The sequence below is a fragment of the Diuraphis noxia genome, unplaced genomic scaffold (genome assembly GCF_037042655.1).
Source record: "Diuraphis noxia isolate RWA-SAM2 unplaced genomic scaffold, SU_Dnox_SAM2 contig0002, whole genome shotgun sequence".
Taxonomy (NCBI): domain Eukaryota; kingdom Metazoa; phylum Arthropoda; class Insecta; order Hemiptera; family Aphididae; genus Diuraphis; species Diuraphis noxia.
Window position 1 is genome coordinate 9,349,930 of NW_028301712.1, and position 21,098 is coordinate 9,371,027.

At 28.8% G+C, this 21,098-nt stretch overlaps 2 protein-coding genes and 1 pseudogene across 2 annotated transcripts; 2 read left to right on the forward strand and 1 right to left on the reverse strand.

Moving 5' to 3' along the window:
* The first annotated feature begins 2,337 nt into the window (after positions 1-2,337).
* On the forward strand, positions 2,338-4,748 carry LOC149058075 (THAP domain-containing protein 1-like). Its single transcript, XM_089220975.1, has 6 exons — positions 2,338-2,607; positions 2,737-2,980; positions 3,340-3,426; positions 3,488-3,626; positions 3,702-3,773; positions 4,609-4,748. Exons 1-6 carry the CDS (start codon positions 2,432-2,434, stop codon positions 4,620-4,622), a joined length of 732 nt encoding a protein of 243 aa, XP_089077101.1. The 5' UTR covers positions 2,338-2,431; the 3' UTR covers positions 4,623-4,748.
* Positions 4,749-13,876: 9,128 nt separating this feature from the next.
* Positions 13,877-14,659, forward strand: LOC149058076 (uncharacterized). Its single transcript, XM_089218301.1, is given in 6 exon segments — positions 13,877-13,944; positions 14,006-14,096; positions 14,099-14,114; positions 14,117-14,278; positions 14,352-14,456; positions 14,554-14,659. Coding segments are annotated over 6 exon segments (516 nt in total). The 3' UTR covers positions 14,628-14,659.
* A 953-nt stretch (positions 14,660-15,612) lies between these two features.
* On the reverse strand, positions 15,613-19,166 carry LOC149058077 (uncharacterized; annotated as a pseudogene).
* Positions 19,167-21,098: the final 1,932 nt, after the last annotated feature.

Here is a 21,098-nt window from a genome sequence, read left to right on the forward strand (position 1 = left end):
CTTTTTTAACAATATTTTTTTTAAGGGGGGCGTCTGTCGGATTTTTTTTTTTGGAAGTGGGCGGTAAAGATAAAATGTTTGGGAAACACTGATTTAGATGAATGGCATGATAATGCGAAAAAAAATAACTATAATTTTTTGACTGATAGCACATATTTTGGTTTAAAAGTTTCACTAAAGGCGACTCTAGAAATTTTTGACTATCTTGAGCTTAGTTGTGATTATCAATTTTTAATGACAGCTAGATTAAACCAAGATAATTTAGAGGTATTTTATTGTTTAAAATATTTAAAATAAGACCTTCAGGCTTCATTGTATTTATATTAATAATATTTTATACTATTTATTAGAGATTCTTTTCAATGATGAGGAGTTCATGTGGATCTAATGATCATCCTGATTCGGTATTATTTGTTCAAATCTTTAAACTTATTTGCACTTATTCTTTGGTAAAACCACCTAAAGGATCAAATATAACAGGGGGTGAATTGTTGTCATCATTATTTAGTATTAAGGACTTGAATACACAAGAAAATAAATCTAAACAATTTCACCAAGCTATAGACAATATAATAGATCAAGGGTCAGATTGCTCTGATATAATGGATATTTTTTCTTCCTATTATGATCATGATTATGCTGGTATAACTGTTACAAATGATCCAGTATTAGCATATATTGGAGGGTATGTAGCTAGGAAAGCAACTCGGTTTACTAAGTGTTTTGATTGCCTCTCATCTCTAAAATCAGAAATATCTAAAGAAAGAGATGTTTTTATTGATAAATTATCCCGTGGACATTTAATGAAACCATCAGAAAAACTATTTAATTTAATTAATGCCATGGAGGCTGCAACACTATTTGTTTTAAATGAAGAAGGACTATGCAGTGAAGTACTGTTTAATATTTGTTCTAAACTGGAACAAATAGAGTCACTACAACTTGTTGGATGTGATCTCCATGCACATGGCTTAACATCATCATTAGTTAACTTTTTTCTCATCACTAGGGTACATTTCATATGTTCTCGATCCAATTCTATAGATAATGCTAAGAAAGAAAAATCAAAGCTTCATAGAAAGTCTGCAAAGTTAATTTAAGCACCTATTATAATTAATACATAATATTATTTTATTACTTACCTATTGTAATAGATATTATTTGTTACGCTATGTTTTTAATGTATGTATATACTTATACTTAAAGGAAAAAGTTACTATGTAAAATTAGTGTGAGAATACTATTATTAGATTTATAACACTATAATTACTAGAATATTATTATTATATAGAAGGTTCCGGTTTATTTATATTGTATATATTTATGTGAAAATATGTTAAGTAAAAGCATTAGAATATGAACCTGCATTTTCCTAATAAAAATATGAACAGCTTTTGGTTTTGAAAAATAAATTAATATTATAATCAGTATTTTAGTATTATTTTTTTTCCCGCTATGGTTTGATTGTTTGAACTTAAGCAATTATAAATGATGAACTATTATAACATTATTAATTATTGTAACTAATTTATAGAAAAATAAGAAAAATCATAATTAAAATAATACATTATATTATAATAAAATCAAAAATTAGAGAAATAAATTTTAGTACCTAGTCTTAGATACAGTATTATTATTTCAAATAATTAATGCATACAAAAGACCTTTTTATGTAAATTTGTATTGTTTTTATTAAAACAAATCTGTTCTTTAAATTATGCTCTATAATATTTGTTCATAAGTTGAATAATTTAGGATAAAATAACAAAATATCACTTAATTTCCTATGGTTCTTATATTATAATAGTATGACTAGTGTTTTGCAGCGCGCTCTGGCGGATGCTACATATTTTGGCCCACTTTTATCTGTATAGATCGGTGTCCTTACTCTAATGTTCATGGTTTGATGTTTTGAATGTTTTGATCGTTAGATGTTCATCACATATTCACGTATTTGATATTTACTGTACACCTGTCGTGAGTTACTAAGTTTGTATTCAGTTTTGTTATACTGTATTATTTTGTTGTTCTGTATTATTCTACCCGTTATCACCAATCAACATGTCACATATTATAAGTGATGAAAGTATTTTGGCAAATTTAGATGAAATTATAGCAAATGAGGAGTCGGACGACGAATTCATGAGTGATTTTTTCGGTAATTATATTATTAAATAGTTATAGTATGTATTATATAAAATATATACCCTATATACACTATATAACCTGTGCATTTCATTATGTATGTGTTATACTTATGTATTGTATTATTTTGTATACCATTATGAATAATTACTATACAAAAGTTCATGATAACATATCATACAAGGTCATCGAGATGTATATACTACACTGGAGCGCGCACGAGTCGTCAAAAAACGAGCCGGCTCGTTGATTCGCTTCCCCCACCATTGCATGGCAAAAGGACTGGATGGCACAAGCCAGTGCGTTACGCCGTTGTGCAATTTCGATTATTTCATTCTGTTTACTGGTTAAATTCCTGCTTTATTGTAAATTCAATCAAACTTATTTAATCATGGTAATTTCGTGTTCCTCATATGGGTGTACAAACCGGCGGAAAAAAGGATGTGGTATACAATTTCACCGGTATGTAAAAACATAGGTACCTTTAGTCATTTTTGTTCCGATTATTCTAATATAAATAGGCAAATATCCTTAATATTATACAAGATAAACGTTACTGTCTGATGAGTATATTTTGTTTACCTGGCTTAGCTTTCCTCTAAAGAGGCCATCCGTTTTGGCAAAGTGGATACATGAAATGAAACGCAAAAACTTCAAACCTTCTGAGTATAGCTATTTATGCAGCGAACACTTTACAAATGAAGACTACCAAATCCGTCCAGGAGCAAATGTGAAATGGTTAAAAGATGAGGCTGTTCCATCTGTATTTAAAGAGTTTCCTCAACATTTACAGAAGAAAAAAGTTGTTCGCCGGTTGTTACAAAGAAACCCATTGGTAAGTTTAATAATTTTACATCATATAATCTTACTCATTTACTAATTTCAGAAATTGTTGTTACCTATTTTTAATTAATAGTATGCAATATACTTAGGTCCTGCAGACTACATAGTGACAAATATTGCCTCTATATTTTTAACAAAATTAAATGTTGTTATATACAAATTGTGTATATAGGTTTACCTACCTACAAAGTTTGTTTCTCTGTACATTATCTAATTTTAAGACATACACTTTTACCCAGTGACATATACAAATGTCTAGATATGCAACTTTTATAAAATCTACTGCTTCAAACAAACATAAAAGTTGAAAATATAAGACTGATTCGGTAATTTTATTATTTATTGATTTAGGTTGACAATAATTGTGATATATCTGTCGATACGGTCGATATAGAATGTTCCAGTGCAAATATGGTACCATATATGGATCTAACTAAGGTAATTTAAATTTGTTATGAAATATTTAAATATGTTTAGCAATCATAATTATTAATTACAGAGTTCAGAAAGTTTTGAAAATAATAGTAAAAGTGTTCAGTGTTCCATACAATCTCCAACAAAGGCAATTTTGAGAAAAAAAGTAAAAGTATTACAACAACGCCTTAAGCGAAGAGAAACAAAAATAAAATCATTAAAAAGTAATTTAATTAACATAATTGTTTCTAATACAATATTGAATTTTTAAAATGTATTTGTGTTTAACACTGTTACAGGTCTTGTTATGCGCATTAAGAAAAATGTCCCAATGTCAGATGATGTGACGACACAGCTTGAAGAACATTTTGGTGGGATACCGTTAGCTTTATTACTGCATGAACGCAAAACTAAAAAAATTGGGAAAAATGCCATACGCTATAGTGATTCTATGAAAGAGTTTGCTAAAACGCTTTTCTTCTATTCTCCTAGAGCTTATAAGTATGTACGCACACATTTTAGACTTCCTCATCATTCAACCATTCGAAGCTGGATGAGCACTATGGAATGTGAGCCTGGGTTTTTGGAAGGAGTCTTCAAATTTTTAAAACTTGAAATAACTCAAAAGACTTGGTTACAAGACTGTTCGTTGGTTTTTGATTCTATGTCGATCAGAAAACAACTAATTTGGGAACCTGATAAAGGCAAATATGCTGGAAATGTAGAATTTGGTGTTGGTGAAAGTACAGAGCTTGCTACTGAAGTTTTAGTTATTATGGTTGTTTGCTTAACTAAACAGTTTAAATGCCCAATTGCTTTTTTTTATGTGAATAAGATAAATAGTAGTGTATTAAGTACATTATTATCTACAGCTATTGTAAAACTGCATGAGGTAGGCATTCAGGTCTGGAATGTAACGTGTGATGGTGCTTCTGCTAACATACAATGTTTTAAAAAGTTGGGCTGTAGTTTTGATATAGACAACTTGAATACAAAATTCACTATAGATAAATCTATAGAAGTATATTCCATGTTTGACACTTGCCACATGCTTAAGCTTGCTCGTTCTTCTTTAGCTGACAAACAAATTATTCAGTCAAAAAATGGTGATATAAAATGGTCATATTTATGCTCCTTGAACTCTTTTCAAAATGAATTAGGATTAAAATTTGCAAATAAGCTAACTGCACAACATATTAATTACAGAAATTCAGTCATGAAGGTCAAGCTTGCAGCACAAACGTTGAGTAGTGGGGTTGCCGATGCAATCGAATATTTGTGTCAAAAAGGTGAACCTTCTTTTACAAATAGCCAAGCTACAGTTGAATTTATAAGAAAAATTGACCGCCTATTTGATATTCTAAATTCTAGAATACCATTTTCTAAAGGTTATAAGAGTCCAATACACGCTGGTAATATCAACACTATAGTGTCTGTATTCAATGATACTACCGATTATTTAAAAACATTAAAATGTGATGGAAGTCCGTTAGTATTAGGTGGGAGAAAAATGTTCATATTAGGATTTATTGTTACAATGTCTTCTACTATACAAATTGCTTATAAACTTCTATATAGATCTCAAAGTCCCCTTAAATTTATCTTGACATACAAAATGTCACAGGATCACCTTGAAATTTTTTTTGGTTGTATAAGAGCGAGAGGAGGGTCTAACAATAACCCAAATTGTGTCCAATTCAAAAAAAGTTTAAGGCAATTACTATTTACCAAAAATATTACTGTGGAAAACGGAAATTGCTCTCATTTTGTTATTCCTGGAGGGGATGTTTTAGATTTCCGTTGTGAAAAAAGAAGCTTTATAACTGAAGACAGTGAAAATATATTTGAATCTGATATTAATAATTATTTAGATATTCTTAATAGTGTACAGTTAGGAGAGTACACAGGTGAAATACTAGATTACATTGCAGGATATATTGTAAGAAGCATATGCAAAAAACTTGTGTGTCCTTTCTGTGTAGGTATATTATTAAGTTCTCAATCAGATCATAACTATACAGCAGGTATTCAATTTACATCTTTTGTAAGTCGAGGAAAATTAAAAATTGTATCTGAGGCTGTATCTTTGATCATCAAGGAATTGGAAAAATCTTTTCACACTATAGTAGTAATAAAAAAAATATTACACAAGAATGTGAAACAAAGTATTATTATGTTAACAAAAAAAAATATATCAAATAAAAATTCACTTTTTTTTTTCCCAAATTCTCACCCTGTTAATGTTGATTTAGGTTCTCCATCTCATGAATATAGTCTGTTTACAGCTATAAGTAATAGTTATATCAACATAAGAATGCGTCATTATGCAAAAGAAATTAATTCTAGGGAAGTATTTAAAAATAAATCTTCACTGAGGCAAAAATTCACTAAATTAATATTATTTAATAATTTGTAAAATAAAATTAGATTTGTATGTTTTTTAATTTTTTTGAGGTAATATTAGAAATAAATGTAAGCCAGTCATTTGGCATTATGTATTTATGTTGTATTGTTGTATCAAATATAAATATTAGAAAAATAATGGTTTGTTTTAATTGACTGCTTATGAATATTGGGTACCTATTCACTAGTAGTTGCTTATTATAAATTATTTTTAAGTACCTAATTTCATTACAATATAATTCTCGGACCACAATTTAGAACAATGTATTTAAAAACTAATTATTTTCAACAAAGAAATTAAAAATCGTACATTTGTAACTACAGGAAAAATAAATAAACAACGAACGTTGCGAGCACGGAGCTTATCTGAATATGCTACGTGACTACGTGAGTTTTTTTTGCCCTGCAATGGTGGGGGAACAAGGCTACGCCGACGGCTCGTTTTTCGTTGTAGTGATATCATAGGGAGTACGCGCTCCAGTGTAGTATATACATCTCGATGTACAAGGTATACCATGCTTATATATGCAGTAAATTGTTTATGTATTTTACAGTTGGTTTTGATGAATCTGATGAAGAAGAAATAGCTTCAAAACAAGACATTGAAACTGAGGAAGATGATGTTCACAAATACAGTGTATTCCATCAAAATGATGCAGAGTATAAAACAGTGTCAGATACTGAACAACCTGATACTGATGAAGAAACTGTACGATCTGATACTGAAGAAGAAACTGAAGTTTCAATTCCAACACAACAACCAAAAGTATTTGTACCTCAAAATATCAACAAAGGTCTGTTTACTCCAAATTTTAAATGGAAATCTGGTACACCATTTCAACCTAAAGTTCACCAGTTTTGTCCTAGTAAAAGTGGTATTCAAAAAGAGTTTGAATTGAACAGTAACTCTACTATTTTAGATTTTTTTGAAGCTCTAATAACTCCATTTTTATTGGGCAAAGTTGCATATGAAACAAATAAATACTATAGGCAAAACACTGAGTCACATATTATGTCATGCCGCGATGCAAGTTGGTATGACACTACATCAGAAGAATTATATTTATTTATTGCAGTACAAATGCTTATGGCAAGAAATAAAAAACTTAACATTTCAGACTATTGGTCTACAGATCCACTACTTTATTCTCCTATTTTTGGAAAAATTATGAGCAGAAATCGGTTTCAATTACTTTTGCGTTATATTCATTTTTGTAATAATAACAATCAAGTCACAAATGACCGCCTATTTAAAATTGATATGGTATTACAAGATATAAAGAGCAATTTCAGATCTGCTATGGTGCCATTTCAAAATCTTGTTATGATGAGAGTTTGGTGCTATGGAAAGGAAGACTTTCATTCAAGCAGTTTATAAGAACTAAACGTCATCGGTTTGGAGTCAAATTTTTTATTTTGTGTGATGTTGAAACAGACTATATATTAGATTTCATAATATACACTGGGAAAACTACACGTCTTGTTTCATGTGATGCTAATTTAGGCCAATCAGGTGCTGTTGTAATAACATTGATGAAAAGATATTTGAATAAAGGTCATACTCTATATACTGACAACTGGTATACATCACCAATACTTTCAATGTACTTGCATAAAAAAAAAAACCAATACTTGTGGAACTGTTAGATGCAATCATCGTGGAATGCCACAATTCAAAAAAAATAAATTTCAACAAGGTCAAACTGAATGTAAACATACTAATAAAATGTTGACAATAAAATGGATGGATCGGAGAGAGGTGCATATGCTGACCACAATACATAAGAATGAACAAATACCTATTCAAAAACATGGTAAAATTACAATGAAACCTAAGTGTGTTAAAGAATATAATGAAAATATGGGATCTGTTGATAAAACTGATATGTTACTAAGTAGTGTGGAGTGTGTAAGAAAAACAATAAAATGGTACAAAAAAATATTTTTTCATTTGATAGATTTATCATTATTAAATGCCTACTCGTCATATAAGACTGTTTCTGGAAACCATACACCAATTGCTCAGTTTCAGTTAGAACTAATAAGACAAATAATAGAAAAATATCAAACCGATCGTGTAGCAAAATCAAGACCACCGACTAAAGACCAACCATCAAAACTAATCGATAGGCATTTTCCATCAGAAGTTCCATCAACACAATCTGGAAGGCTTGCCAGAAGAAGATGCCAACTATGCAAGAAGAATAATAAGCGAACTGACACCAGATACATGTGTACAGAATGTGATGTGGGCTGATGCGCAGCACCTTGTTTTAATATATACCACACAAAAAAATGTTGACTTATATTTTTTAAATATTTTATTACAAACTGTAGCATAATACAAGTATAATTACATGTTATTTTTAAATTCTGATAAATGTATTTTTTTTTTTTTTAATAAATACTTAATTTTTGCAATTTGTAATATATGCGTTATTAATTACCGGTTAATGATAAATGTTGAGTAACCTAGGCTGGTCAATGAAAAAATACTTACAACTAATTAGGAAATTAATTAATTAGTTTTTTTTTTTGCTGATAATTATTAATTCAGGGAATTCATTAAATAGAATAAAAACAAAGTGAAAATTCCAAAATAAAAAAAGCTTGGCCTGACAGTGGTGAATAATTTAAAAGTGCTTGGCAGGGAAAAGGTTAAATACGTTATTCAGTCGTGCAATTTATTAATCGATTAATTATTATTCGATAGTTTGTACGAATAATCGAATATTATTTGATAGTACAAATTATTCGTTACCGCCCATCACTAATAATTGTATTATACAAGTGTATTATACGTTGTGTATTAAAAAATAAAATACAAATGGTATAAAAAAAAAAAGAGTGATAAATGGTCATAGGCGTGCTCAGGCCTCTTTTTCAGGGTATGCAAAAGACTGCCACTGGCGTGCCCTAAAAGTTATTTTAAGAATGTAAAATTCTAATAATTTATACACTTACACAATACACAAATGTTGAAAAGACTTACTGTTTAATTAAAAAAATATTGTAACATATACTATGACAAAATATAAAAAGTATGTATTACACAAATACTTGATAGTTAATAAAATAATAATTAATAACTAGATATTTCAATTTACTAATAGCACCCGGCCATAGGTATACGTCAGACGGAAGTTAGCATAACAATCGCCCTATTATGATTTTAATACGTGAATCAAACGTTGTCACTGCCGTTAGTCTGATATCATTTCTATCATTTTTTTTTAATAATTTTTTATCATTATAAATATTTTAATATAGGTACGTACTAATTATTTTTCTTGTGCATAAAAGGTTTTTTTCTTGTGTCGATTTTCAAAGAGCTTAAGGGTATGCAGCTGCATACTCTGCATACCCCATGCGCACGCCTATGTAAATGGTAAGCCGATTCGCCGTTTATGCATGCAATGCATTTTGTTTCAACTGATAACAGTGATTTAACGACAGTTACGTGTCGCGACAGCTGGTCCCCACTAACTGATGCGCCATGGCGGTTGTACGGCATATCAGTCATCACGTTTTGCATAAATGTATTTATTTATAAGTTATTAGTGTACTGGTGGTACTAATTATTCTTATACTATATTATAACTTTTATTTATTGTTATTATTTCGTATTATGTGTTATAAGTTATAACGTCTTACATTTAATAATTTTTAACTAAAATTTACAATTATTTTTAACTCCTGAATAATTGAAAAGTTAGGTACCGTTTGTTTTTACAATGGGTCGACCTTCGAAACAAAAAGCTTTTGTTGATAAATATTTTATTAAGTATTATATTGGAAAGACGGAAAAGCGAAAATGCATATTTTGCAAGGAGTCTTACGCCTAGCTATAATGCATTTCGTTTAGCTAAGCATTTATTAATATGCCGAAAAACGGATTTCAAATTCCAAAATGATAAAGTAAAAATTGCATCTTTGTTTAAACTAAACAACTGTGAACAGGTTAGTTTCAGTTTAAATAGTAGCAGTAGTAGCACCGAAACAACATCATCAAATAATTTGGGTGCAATTATACCAGCCTTTTTAAAAAATGATCAAACTTATGAGGATACTGAACTTATGGTTGAAAATCAAGATTTAGTACAAAATTCAAACACAGTTGATTCCTATGAAATTATCAAGATATTCCTGCTAGTTCTATTACTACATCTTCATCAAACACAAATATTTTTAAGAATGATTCAAATGCAACTAAACTAACAACTTTTTCAAGTAAGATTTCAAGAGAATCAAATACTACAACTTTGGATGGATATGTCGATCGCCTCATTAATATACAAGAACAGGTAATAACTAATATTGTTTACTTTAATAGAATAAATTCTAGATAACTGAATACTAATAAAGATAATTATGATGAAAAGGCAGTTATTAATTTGTTGAATTTTAATATTTTTTAACTACCTAATGATTAGGTATAAAATGTAAATATATAATTTATTTGATAAATATATTTATGTATTTATTTATCAAATAAATTAATGTATAATATAGATTAGGTCCTATTCTATATTATACATTCACTAATCAATTGTTTTTTTTATTTAACTAAACTAGTGCTATTATAATTTATATAGGAAGAAATATGGGAAATTCTTGCTAGAGCTTGCTATGCATCTGGGACAGCATTAAGTTTTACCGAAAATGTTTACTGGCAAAAAGCATTTAAAAAAATCCGCCCATGTTTAAAACTACCTACGCGGTATCATTTATCGAACAAACTTTTAGATGCAGAATATAAGAAAATTGAAAATAAAGTGACAGCAAAAATAGACAGTGCTCGTTTTTTATCTCTTCAGTTGGATGGATGGAGTAATATTAGGTAGGTAATTAGTATTTTTTGTCAATTCCTTTAGTAAAAAACATATTTTTCTAATTATAGGCAAGAACATAAATGATAGATATAAGATCATAAATGTTATATTGACTACTCCAGAACCTGTAATTTTTAAAATTATTGACACTGGAAGCAACTCACATACTGGAGAATACATGGCTAGTATAATAGAAAATGTATTTGGCGCTGTAAACATTAAGAAAATTATATCTGTTGTCACAGATAATGCTAAAAATATGACTTGTTCTTGGAAAATTCTTAAGGAAAAATTGAAAGATGAAAAAATTTCATATTATGGCTGTGCTGCTCATGTCCTAAACTTACTTAACAAAGATCTAATGCAGTTAAATACTTTTTCATTACTGGGGGATTCAGCTAAAAAAATTTGTGTTGAATTCAAACAGTCCCACATATTAAATTCACTTTTAAAAGAATTTCAAAATGCTGATTCTGATAAAATTAAAAAAAAAATAACACTCAAGTTACCTATTGTGACCCGTTGGGGCTCAAATGTGCAATGTTTAAAAAGCCTTATTTTTAATAAACAATATTTGCAACAAATAGCTATTTCTCCAAAAGCTATTAAGTATTTGAGTAAAAATTCTTCAGCTAAAATATTAGATAATGATATATTTTGGCCAAAAGTTGAAAAACTTATTAGCATACTTGAACCTATTTCGATTTGGATTAAAATTTTAGAGTCTGAGGCTAGTAATTTATCAGATGTTGTCTGTGCGTTTCATCAAATTGACAACAAAATAAAAAATTTAGTTTCAGTATCAAAAGAACAACAAGGTATTTTATCATGCATAGAAAAAAGAAGAAAAATGGCAATTGAAAAAATTCATTTAGCTGCTCATTTATTAGATCCTAGACACAAGGGCAAATATTTGACTAAAGAAGAAAGTGTAGAAGCTTCACAATTCATTTATTATTTTGCAACCTATATTAATTTACCACAAGCTGATGTATTATGTGATTTGGTAAACTATAGAACAAATAGTGGTTTATGGGCAAGAGACTTTGTGTGGAATTGTCTAAATACTAAAACCGATGGTAATCAAATGAACATAATAACATGGTGGAATGGAATTTGTTCGTCTTCGAATTTAGCGACAGTTGCATCAGCCATTTTACAATGTCCACCTACCTCAGCTTCTACAGAGAGATCTTTTTCTACTTATGGACTAGTGCATACAGCAAAAAGAAATAGATTAACTACGGATAGAGCTTCTAAATTAGTATATGTTAAGCACAATCTAAAGCTACAAAATAGTAATGATGCTGAAGATTTAGAATGTTTTGAAGATAGTAGTCTGGAGATCAATAATTTAGATGAAGAAGACGAAGAAGATGTGTTAGAAGAAGATATACAAATTGATCCTGATGAGACAGAATCAATTTTCCAGGCTGTGATTAACAAAAATAAAGAGTATTAAAAATAAATATTGGTAATTTTTAATTTTATCTTTATACAATGTATTATAACTTTTAAAGAAAAGAAGAACAAGTTATTATTTTATTTTGTTTGTTATTAAATTTTTGTTATTACCTATATATTATTAATGGTTAATGTTTTATAGGTAATTTAAAATAAAGCTATTAATTTATGTTCTGTTTTTATAATAATAAATTATAATAAAGTTTGTTTCTTTTTTTGTTAAAAGTTCTTATTTATTAACACTATAGTGTTGGCCGTGTTGGGGGTCTAAATAGTTGTGTAATTACTGTAAATACTCACAAATCAATTAATTAAATGCTAATTCTAATTACTAAAAATATTAAAATCTAATATTCTAAACTTAGAAACAATATATTTTTATTTATTTATAATTACCTAACTCATAACTGCCATTATTTAATTTAATATTTAAAATGGATCATTATTCATCAATAAACTTCAATAGTTTTGATTTTACTATACTTAAATAACTATATTTAACAATAATGTAAACACCAAACAATTTTTTTTTAAATACTGTATAATACACGTATAATACATGTATAATACACGTATTATACCAATGAAAAATATTATACGGTATTTTTACATCACTGCCTATTAATGAATGGCAATAGTAAAATATTTATTAAAATTGATAATTACCAAATACCAAGGTGCTGCCGTTGAAGCGTTAATTTGCTGGACAAAAACAATCAGGAACAAAGAACAATATCATGGTAATTTGATTCACTGCATCAACGTCAGCATTTAACGAAAAAAGGAACTAGGAAGAGACGAAATACGATGTGTTCTAGGCGGAAACGAGTAACACTTGTCAGGCGGACGTAAACAAAACGATAAAAACACTAGAAACCAGATCCTTAATGAAGCGAAAGTCGGAAAGTCGTATTTGCGTATAACGTATTAGCATAACGCACAAAAAATTATACGAAGTTAATATTGTTATCAAAACGGTTTAGTCACGAGGAATACGCATGAATTACGAATTTTCGAATAATAACGGACGCGGAGATTCGACGATGCGTGTTGACATGGCTGTAGATGAAATATACTAGATACCATGAGAAAATACAATATATTATCTGTATTACACCACGAGACACATAACACACGAATGACACCACGGTAGAAATAATTATTTGTATTATGCATTACGATTAAATATCAAGCAAAATAATTACTAAAGTCTGCAGCGGTAATCCAGTAAAGAGGTATTACACATGATAAATTAATCATGGTATTACAAGCAACAGGCAACAATAAACCGACGACGGACGAATGGACGATTTGAAAACATCCTCCATGGTTCGTCGGTTCGTATTGTACATCTAAAGTTTAAAGGTTAGCCGGCACCACACATTTATGCTAGGTCATGGTCATGATAAAGTAAACAGTAGTTATTATCATGATGTTTTTGGCGGTAAATGCCACGAACCAAGATACTATCACGATTTAAGAACGAGCGTCTAGAGACCATAGACATAATAGAATGGACTGCGTTTAGAGAGAGATAACTTAAGCCAACATTGTGCAAAAGAGAAACCCATACATTTGTGAGCATTCTTGGAGAAACTGGTAATAACATTTTTCCGCCGTGAACAAAATAATGATAACAGAATGTTACTCTTATAATCTTATCAAAATCCCAAAATTGAAAATAATATTATACTTACTTCTTAGTTCTTACTACAATAGAGATTCTAGTATTCTACTGATTCTTTAGTTTTCTGTAATTTATAAAATACATAACAATGGTTAATACTTGTTGTGTGTTTGGATGTAAAAGCCGAGCTTTAAAAGGAGGTTCAAGATTTCACAAGTATCCAAGATATTTGTAGTCGCATTTAGGTATTTTAAAATGTATTTACTTAATTTCATAGATTTCCCAAGGATGCTGTTAATCTTAATAAGTGGATTAACATTATACAAGACTTTGATCCTGAGTTTAAGTATAAATCTGCAAATAGTAATAAATATGTAGTAATCATTTTTAGAAACAGATTATACTTTAAACATTGCTGGCACTAAACAAACTTTAAAAACATCATCAGTACCTAGCATTTTTCCAGCCTGTGTTACTCTTGGCATTGATTTGAATGCAGATAATGTATCTGAACAACAGTTGGTGATTTCTGCCAATTCTGACAATTCACGTAAGTTTATTAATTTAATAATTATTAAAACTATAATTGCTGTTTTAAAAATAATTAGGTAATTTTTTTGTAGCTGGTACTGCTTTGATGGCTTCTATGAATGATATTGAAGTCATTGATTTAAATGTAGATGATATAATTGAAAAGAGTATAACCCATCCAATTTATGAAAATGCACGTAAGTTTATTAATTTTATATTGTTTTTATTTTATATAGTTATTATAAATAATATACCTATAGTAATTAAAAAAATTATTTTGCTTATTATTTTTAGCTGGTACTCCTTGTGTAGCTTCTATGAACAATATCAAAGTCATTGATTCAAATATAGATGATATACATAGTTAGTCAATACTTACCATTGACACCTGAAGACCAAGGTAGTTAATATTATAATAGTCTGAAATGTAGTATTCTATAAGATCAAATAAATAATTTACTTTCTATTTTGTTTTAGAAAAAGAAAATGTTGTTTTGGGGATTTCAAATCAGAATCAGATATAACAACTCCAAATAGCCAAAGAAATTATTGGATCACTAGCCAAAATAAAGTTCAACTATTAAAACGGAAAAATAAAAAATTGAGGAATAACAACTTATATTTAAAGAATAAAATCAAAAATCTACAGGAGTTAACTGAGCATTTGAAAGATAAAAATAAAATATCAGATAATTGCTTTACAATGCTTAAAGTGAGTTCTTAGCATTAAAAGTGTGTTCACGGAAACCAGGAATACTTAATCACTCATTACACTGTAAATATTTTTCAATTCTGTTTATTGGACATTCAATTGGACTAATGTATATGAAAATTTATTTTTATTTTTTTTATTGCACATCGTCGCTGATACTGCAACAAGACGTATCTCAGTTTTCATGATTTTACAGTAGAGCAATAAAACGTGTTTTAAATGATTTTTCTTGCCAAAATGAAATATTTTAAAGGTTTGTTCAAACCTTTGGCATAAAAAATTAATTATTTTAATGAAATAATTCAAATTGTGAGTAAATATAAAGTTTTACATGAGATACGTTTAGTTAGGGATAATCATATTGAGATAGGCTGTGTTAATATTAACTTAATAATTAATTTTTATTTTTTATTTATCCACTATTATTTATATTATTCATGGCGAGATGATATTTTTAATTATTACTTAAATGTATTTTCTTTCCTTGCCACACATTATGAATTATAAAGAATGATTTAAATAATTTAACTATAGAAAAAATAATATAACAACATATTTTAAAGAACTCAAATACTTTTATTATAATAATTAAAAAAAGAATAAACATAATTGATAGTTAACAAACTTTGCTGTTAAGTATAAAAATGTAAAATTAATTATAACAATTAGAAATTAAAAAATAATTAACATAACGAGTAGTCTTTTCCATAAATTATAATAAAAATCAATATACTTTCTTTTTTGTATAACAATTTAACATGAATCATAAAAATTAGAAATTAAAAATAATTAACATAACTTATTGTCTTTTTCAATCAACGTAACTTTGTAAGTATAAAAATGTAAAATGAATCATAAAAATTAGAAATTAAAAAATAATTAACATAACTTGTAGTCTTATCCATAAATTATAATTAAAAAACAACTTATCGTTTTGTATAACAATAAGAAAATAACATAATATTATTAAATAATCAAAACAGTCTTCAATTATTAGTCAGTCTTCAGTTATCCATCAGTCATCAGTTATCCATCAGTCTTAATTCTTGGTTTGTGTTTTTTTTAGTTTTCGTACACTTTCGTCCATATGAGGCAAGGAATCATAAAAGCCATGGCAGTCAAAAGGGATTATAGACTTTAAAGACTGTAAATCATTCCATTTATCTAGTGAAATTTTTTTTTGTGACTCATATAGCTTAGGAAATGAACATACATTTTGCATATCAATTTTATTTGGTCTTCTAGGCATCTCTGTAAAATCGTCATTGTAGTTGATTTTGTATAAAATGACTCCTTTGGCACAGTATTTGAGAACCCTTATGTCTGTTACAACTGGGTCAAAAGATTTTTTTCCTGGTCTTATTGAATCGTAAATCATTAAGTTATTGATGCTATAATCGGAAAAAAAAGAAAATTCTAACAATTGATTTTTGTATGGAAATGGATATCTTCTGGCCTCAGTTGCCAGATTACATAGTTGACTCGGTAAATAATGATCTGTCTTTTTCATTTTCCTCTCTATAACACTGTGCACGCTATCGCATTCCATTTGAGTATGGCCTTTTTCTAAGTACTTTTGAGTGATGTCTATGTTATACTTAATGCTAAGATGCAATAAAGCATTGGATAGAACACTATTTCGGTTTTGAGCCGTGCAGCCATCAGTATAAATTATTACTGGTTTTAATGATGTGTTCAATGTTTTTTCGATTGTATCCACAAGACATGATGCAAAGACTGATGCCACAAGATCACATTGGCTCTCATCAAACCAATAACAAATTGCTTCGTGAGTACTTAAGTTATAGATGGTATAATTGTGAACAGCCAGTTTCATTTTATAATATAATGCACTGGCTTGACAATAAGGTAATAATTGTACAGCCATTAGATCACATGTAAATGTGTGACATTCACCAGATTCAGCAGATATTTTATCTCTGTTTTTTTCCTCCCTGGCTTGATTTTTCGTGCAATGTGTTTTTGATATTCTTCTTCAGATACATTATTAACTTTATATTCACAGCATTTATCACATTGATCTTTCTTTGGCATAAATATTGAGAGATTTTTATCATTGTAAACATTAACAAACTTCTTTCTACTTAGTGGTTCTTCATTATCAATTTTACATGCATCACAGTAAATATTGTAAAGGTGAGCAATTGAAGTAATGTCTGTTTGCAGGTACAGTTTCCTAGTAGACTTCCTACAATAATGGGATGGAAGTTTAGGAAGTTTGTTAAAAAAATGTTCTAAGTATTCGTTCTTATATTTTTTTGTTCGTCTTGAATTTCCTCTTTTGTGCCCAATTGATACATCATTTTCTGTTTCCATTTCACATTCAATTTCTTCATCAACTATTCCCAAATCTTCTCTGACGTTTCTTGGTAAAATGTTTTCAGACAGTGAATCTTTTTGTAACCAATATCTAATAGTTGACTCTTTTAATCCAAATGTATTTAAAAACATGTTACGGCATACACAAAATTTACTATTACCAACTTTTAAGTAGTAAAAATATGTACCACTTCTTCGGGAAGTTAAACTTTTAGTTGTTCTTTGTTTAGGTTCTACTAATTCAATTAAAGATAAAATGTAAATTTGTTTTTCTTTCCAACATACCAGATCTTTCCAGAAATGATTAAATATTTTTAAACGATCATCACATTTTATTTCTGAACAAAATCTTGTTTTCCATTGTTTACATATTTTTGATTGACATGGTGGGCCCATTTGTCTTTCTTCTCTCGGTGTGTCATGCAATATATTTAAAGTGCTTTGTTTTTCCTTCCTTCTATATCCTAAATAGGCTTCTCCTCGCATTCTTTTATATTTTGCATCATTTCTACTCCAGGCTTCTGAATTGGCTTTTTTACTACGTTTTCTTCCAATGTTTTGGGAAATGGTATCATTTTCTTCAACACTAACGTTAATATCCTTATTATTTTGTATAATATTATTTTATTATTCTCTAAAGAAGACTTATTGGTGTCATCATCTTGTATAATATCAGCTATAATGTTATGATTTGTTACACTTTTTGTTTCATTTTCATAATTGGGAATTATTTTCATATTATCATTATTTAACATAGTTTCATTGAATTCAAATATTTCAATATTATCAATATTAATTTCTGAATTACAGTCATTGAGCACATAACAGTCTAATTCATTTGATTCATTTAAATTTAAGGACGCTGGTTTTGATATTGTTTTTTTAACAGTAGTTTGCCTGATTACTAATTTTGAACTATTTTCTACAGCTTCATATAATTCATCAACTGAATATGAGTAGCAACTAACATCTGTATCACTATCAGCTGTATCTGATTCCATTATATAAGAGCAAAATTACACAGTTTTACCTAAAGAGTAAAAAGAAAAGATAATTGTATAAGTAATAGGTATAGACAATAAGTAGATTTAAAAGAATAAAAATAATATACAACATTATTAATTTATATTTTGTAATGTAAAACAATCTAACTTTGAATTCAACAAAAATATAAACATAATAAATAACAACACCTATATCAATATAATGTTTTTATGAACACTGCCTATCTCAAGTGAAAAAAATAGTATTTTAAAGAATCAAACTACTTAACGTAATTCTGTATATTATATATGTTTTAGCATAAATTCGTTCTGTGTTATTATAATATAATAACCAAATATAGAAAATATGCCATTTCATAGCAATATCTAAGAAAAATCAAAAAATAAACTTACTTTATTGAGACACCTGGCAGGAACAGCGTTTTTCAATGTGATTTTAATGAGATACGCTGTGTTATGACCAACGTTTGATATAAGTTATGTTATCATTTTTGTGATTTACAGTCTAACCAGTTGACTAAGCAAAAAAAGTCTGAAATAAAATATTTCCGGACGGTGTTTATCTACCAATATCAACAATAATCTCATTTTGTCAAATTTTGAGATACGTCTTGTTGCAGTATCAGCGACGACATATTGTTTCTTTTTAACAACCATGATACAAATTACTATAGAAACATGAACTTTTAGAAAAAACCTATATCACTGATCATTTGTTATTAACTAATCATTGCATGTTCGAGCTAGGAATGGCAAAAAAGAGCTATACTCTATTCAGAATAAGAATTCCCACTCGCTTGACGAAAACTCGTTTCGTTCGCGCATGTTTGTTGCCACCAGCTGGCGTTGATGTCGGCAGCCCCGCCGCCGCCGACATTCCGCAGATGTATACGTAGTGAGCTATAATATCACATGCGTCTATGCCACAATTTTATGTGACTTAGGCATTGTGTCTGGTGTAGAACAATAAGATAAAAGTACGAAAAAAAATGGTAAAGAAAACAAACTATACATTATAAATTTATAACATAATAATATGTAATAATTATTACGATCTTGTTAATTGTTTTTATGATCATCTGTATACACGGCGGCAGCTGTCGATGGCGACGGGTGACGGCAGACGTCGACAACTGGCGACCAATCACAGCGCGGCAGTAACTCGCCAGGGGGGTTTGACGGATGCCGGCGGCTCAGTTGCATGCGCGAAAGTGGGAATTCTTATTCTGAATAGAGTATAGTACTTGCAACGTCCCATAAACAGAATTAAAAAATATTTACCAGGTAATGAGTGATAGTGTTCCCTGTTTCCGTGAACACACTGTATAGGGTTATCAAGGCTTGGCAAGTTAACTATTTTTTTAAACTCGTTAAGTTAAGTTAATATAGAAAAAAGTAAGTTGAGTTTTAAGTTAAAAGTTAACTCTGTTTTTTTTAACGTGCAAAAGTTACAAGTTAATTAGAAAATAAAAGTAACTTAACTTAGTTAAAAATAAGTTACTTTTTTTTAATATAAAATTAATAATTATACCTGCCTACCTTTTTTTAAGCTAACAAATAACATAATAATTCAATAAATGTCTTAAACATTTTAAATAAATGTATGTAATAAAGTTATTTACTGTAGGTACTTATATTTGTTTATTATACTTTAATCAATGATGAAATCCAATAAACCAAAAAAATGTTTAGTAAAATTTTACAATAAAAATAATATAATTACACTAAACATGTTTTTTATTGTTTGAAACCTTAAAGGGTAGAATTTTATAGGTGGTTAGTTTTTGTAGGCTATTCCTCATATCTCTTTCTTCCAAATTTATAAAACTACGGGCCCGATTGGATTATTTTGCCATGGACATTAAAAGTTCTGGTTATGCCACTGATATAGTTATATAATATTTTCTGTGAATATGCAATATGTCATATGATAATTATTTTTATAAATTATTGTCTAATAATTATTAATTAATATATTTAAAATTTCAGATTTTTTTTTTTTATAAAATTAATTTGTACAAAATTGAATTTATTTTAAATCTGTGGTTTAGGAAAAAAAATTAACTTACCGTGCCAATAAAATTAATTAACTTATTAGTTACTGAATAACTTGGGAAAAAATGTAACACATTAATTTACTTAGTTAAAAGTAACTTAACTTTAACTTATTAACTCGTTAATGCCCAGCCTTGAGGGTTATTCACCAAACATGCTCACCCCCTTTTCTTCTTTAATAATATACTTCTTCAAAATATAATTTTTGAATTTTTTCTACTACTTTATGATTATCCTATGGCAATAAAATCTTCTGTATGTAACTTACAACTTGTTTGCTGAATAATTTTTTTTTATTTTTAATACATACAATCTATAAATACATTTTACAATAAGCATGTTTGAGGATTTACGTTTAATGACATGATTGACTTGATGAAGTAATCACCCAGCGGCAAAACTTACTGGCAAGAGGGTTAGAATTATTTTAAGTCACGGTTCCAGCTACGCTTTAACCTTCTAGGTGGGTTTCCAGGAATGGACTCAGAGTTTAGAGCAAGGATTAGAGGGTTAGAGTGGTTCGCATGACGGGCACGGAAAAGTTTGTAGGAGTTTTTGGCTTCTTCTTTGACAGTGAGTATTTTTAAGTCTGAATGTAAAATATGATTTGAAACATATGGAGGGGCGCATGTAATCATGCGTAGTGAGATTGATTGGAATGTTTGAATTTTATAAATATTTGATTTTTTTGCTGATCCCCATAGTTGGATACCATATAGCCAAATTGG